Source organism: Myotis davidii, unplaced genomic scaffold, assembly GCF_000327345.1.
Source record: "Myotis davidii unplaced genomic scaffold, ASM32734v1 scaffold991, whole genome shotgun sequence".
NCBI classification, from domain to species: domain Eukaryota; kingdom Metazoa; phylum Chordata; class Mammalia; order Chiroptera; family Vespertilionidae; genus Myotis; species Myotis davidii.
Window position 1 is genome coordinate 523,719 of NW_006283137.1, and position 1,690 is coordinate 525,408.

The 1,690-nt window shown below is 61.8% G+C and overlaps 1 protein-coding gene across 1 annotated transcript in view; it reads left to right on the forward strand.

The window, feature by feature from the left end:
* The first annotated feature begins 358 nt into the window (after positions 1-358).
* ENGASE (endo-beta-N-acetylglucosaminidase) overlaps positions 359-1,690 on the forward strand; it is an 18,169-nt gene continuing 16,837 nt past the window's right edge. Inside the window, 3 exon segments of the mRNA XM_015562695.1 lie at positions 359-432; positions 1,139-1,206; positions 1,331-1,532. Of these exon segments, the coding sequence (XP_015418181.1) occupies positions 359-432; positions 1,139-1,206; positions 1,331-1,532 (344 nt within the window).

Genomic DNA, 1,690 nt, shown 5'->3' on the forward strand with positions numbered 1-1,690 from the left:
TCGGGCCGCAGTCGGTGGGCAGGCAGGTTCGGGCGCCGGACAGCGGCCTCCGGACTCCACGCCTCCGTCCGCTGGTCCTGCACGCCTCGCACCGCAGCTGGCGCGGGACCAGGTCTCCGGACGCCCCCGGGTCCCACGTGTGAATTGAGTCCATGATGCCCGCGCCGCTGGGCCGGGGGTCCTGGGAGGCGCCTGTACCCGGCTGGGCCGGCCGCTGAAGCAGGTTGGGGTGCATCGGAGTCCGTGCGGGACAGGAAGCGGTGCTGGCGGAGCGGGGACTTTGGATCTGGAGGGAGGAGGGAGATTTCAGCGGGGGGAGCAGGAGAAGGAGCGTCCAGCCTGCTAGGCGAGGACGGCGATGGCAGACCTGGCCGGAAGCGGAGCAAATGCCTTCAGCTTTGAGCGCTGGGTCGCTGTTGAGTTGCCAGGACAGCAAGTAGCCTCCGTAGCTGAAGTAGCTTTCCCCAGTTTAAGGGGCCAGAATGGGCAAAGGCACCGAGGCCTGGGAGGGAGGACATGCCCTCCGCCGGGGCTTCCTTCTTCCGGCCATTCTCGGACCTGGCAGATGGTACACTGCCCGGAGTGAACCGATGTGAAGTCCAGGGCCAGTGAATGGCAGCGGCAGCGCCTTCTCGCTGCTGCTCTGGAAAGGAGAAAACCTTTTAAAAATGAAAGATGCTTATTTATCCAGGGTTTTCTGACTCAATGTTGCAACAGTGTTCTTTTCCCCAGAGCAACCCTCCATGAGGACCCTGTGTTATACCCCATAGCAGCCCTGCCCTGGGGAGTTAGGGTTCCACGGAACACACTTAGGGAAACGTGGATGGTAGAGGAAGCTTGGCCCCTGCTCTCCTAGGCCCTTAAACTTCCTAGTTCTCGGAGCTGTCCTGCTCCTTGGCTATAGCAAAACCTGTGAGGTGTGTCTCTGGCCTCTGCCGGGTGATACGAGGGTCCGGTGTTCATCACAGCGAGAGAGGTGGTGGGGGGCATGTCTGGCCAAGCAGATGCACGTGTCCATGGTTTGTTTGTGACTGTCTCCCTCCATGAGCCTCGATGGGGCCTGGTCCCTCGCTTCTGAGCGTTCTTTTTCTTTTCCCTTTTACTTAGAAAAAAACTTAAAAAGTCCCTCTTTGCCTAGAACCGAGGAGGCTCAGGAGGAAGCAGTCTTTCGTGAAGTGGTCCACTTCGCCCCGGACCCTTTGCCAGGTAAGACGCCCCGAGGTGCTCGGCTCATTGAGTTCACTCCTGGGGTTCCGCCCGGGCTACCACTTCCTGCCTCAGGTTCTCGCATGAATAACCCCCTTGTTCCCTCTGCTCCTCTTCTGACCAGTTAGATACTATGACCAGGACACCACCAAGCCCATCAGCTTTTACTTGTCGTCACTGGAGGAGCTCTTGGCGTGGACGCCCGGCGCGGAGGACGGCTTCAGCGTGGCCTTGGTGCCCGCCCAGGACCGGCAGCCCCCTCTGAGCAGCCGGCGGCCCCGGACCCTGCTCTGCCATGACATGATGGGCGGGTACCTGGACGACAGGTGAGGACATTGCGAGGAGATCGCCCGGTGGACGGGCTGGAGGAGAGGGAGGGAGGGCAGGAAGAGGCCAGGCCGGGGAGGCTGGAGCCGGGTGGAGAGCAGCGCAGGCCTCGGTGTTGTACGTGGAAGAAGAGGGGGTGGGTCGGGGGGAGCCTGGC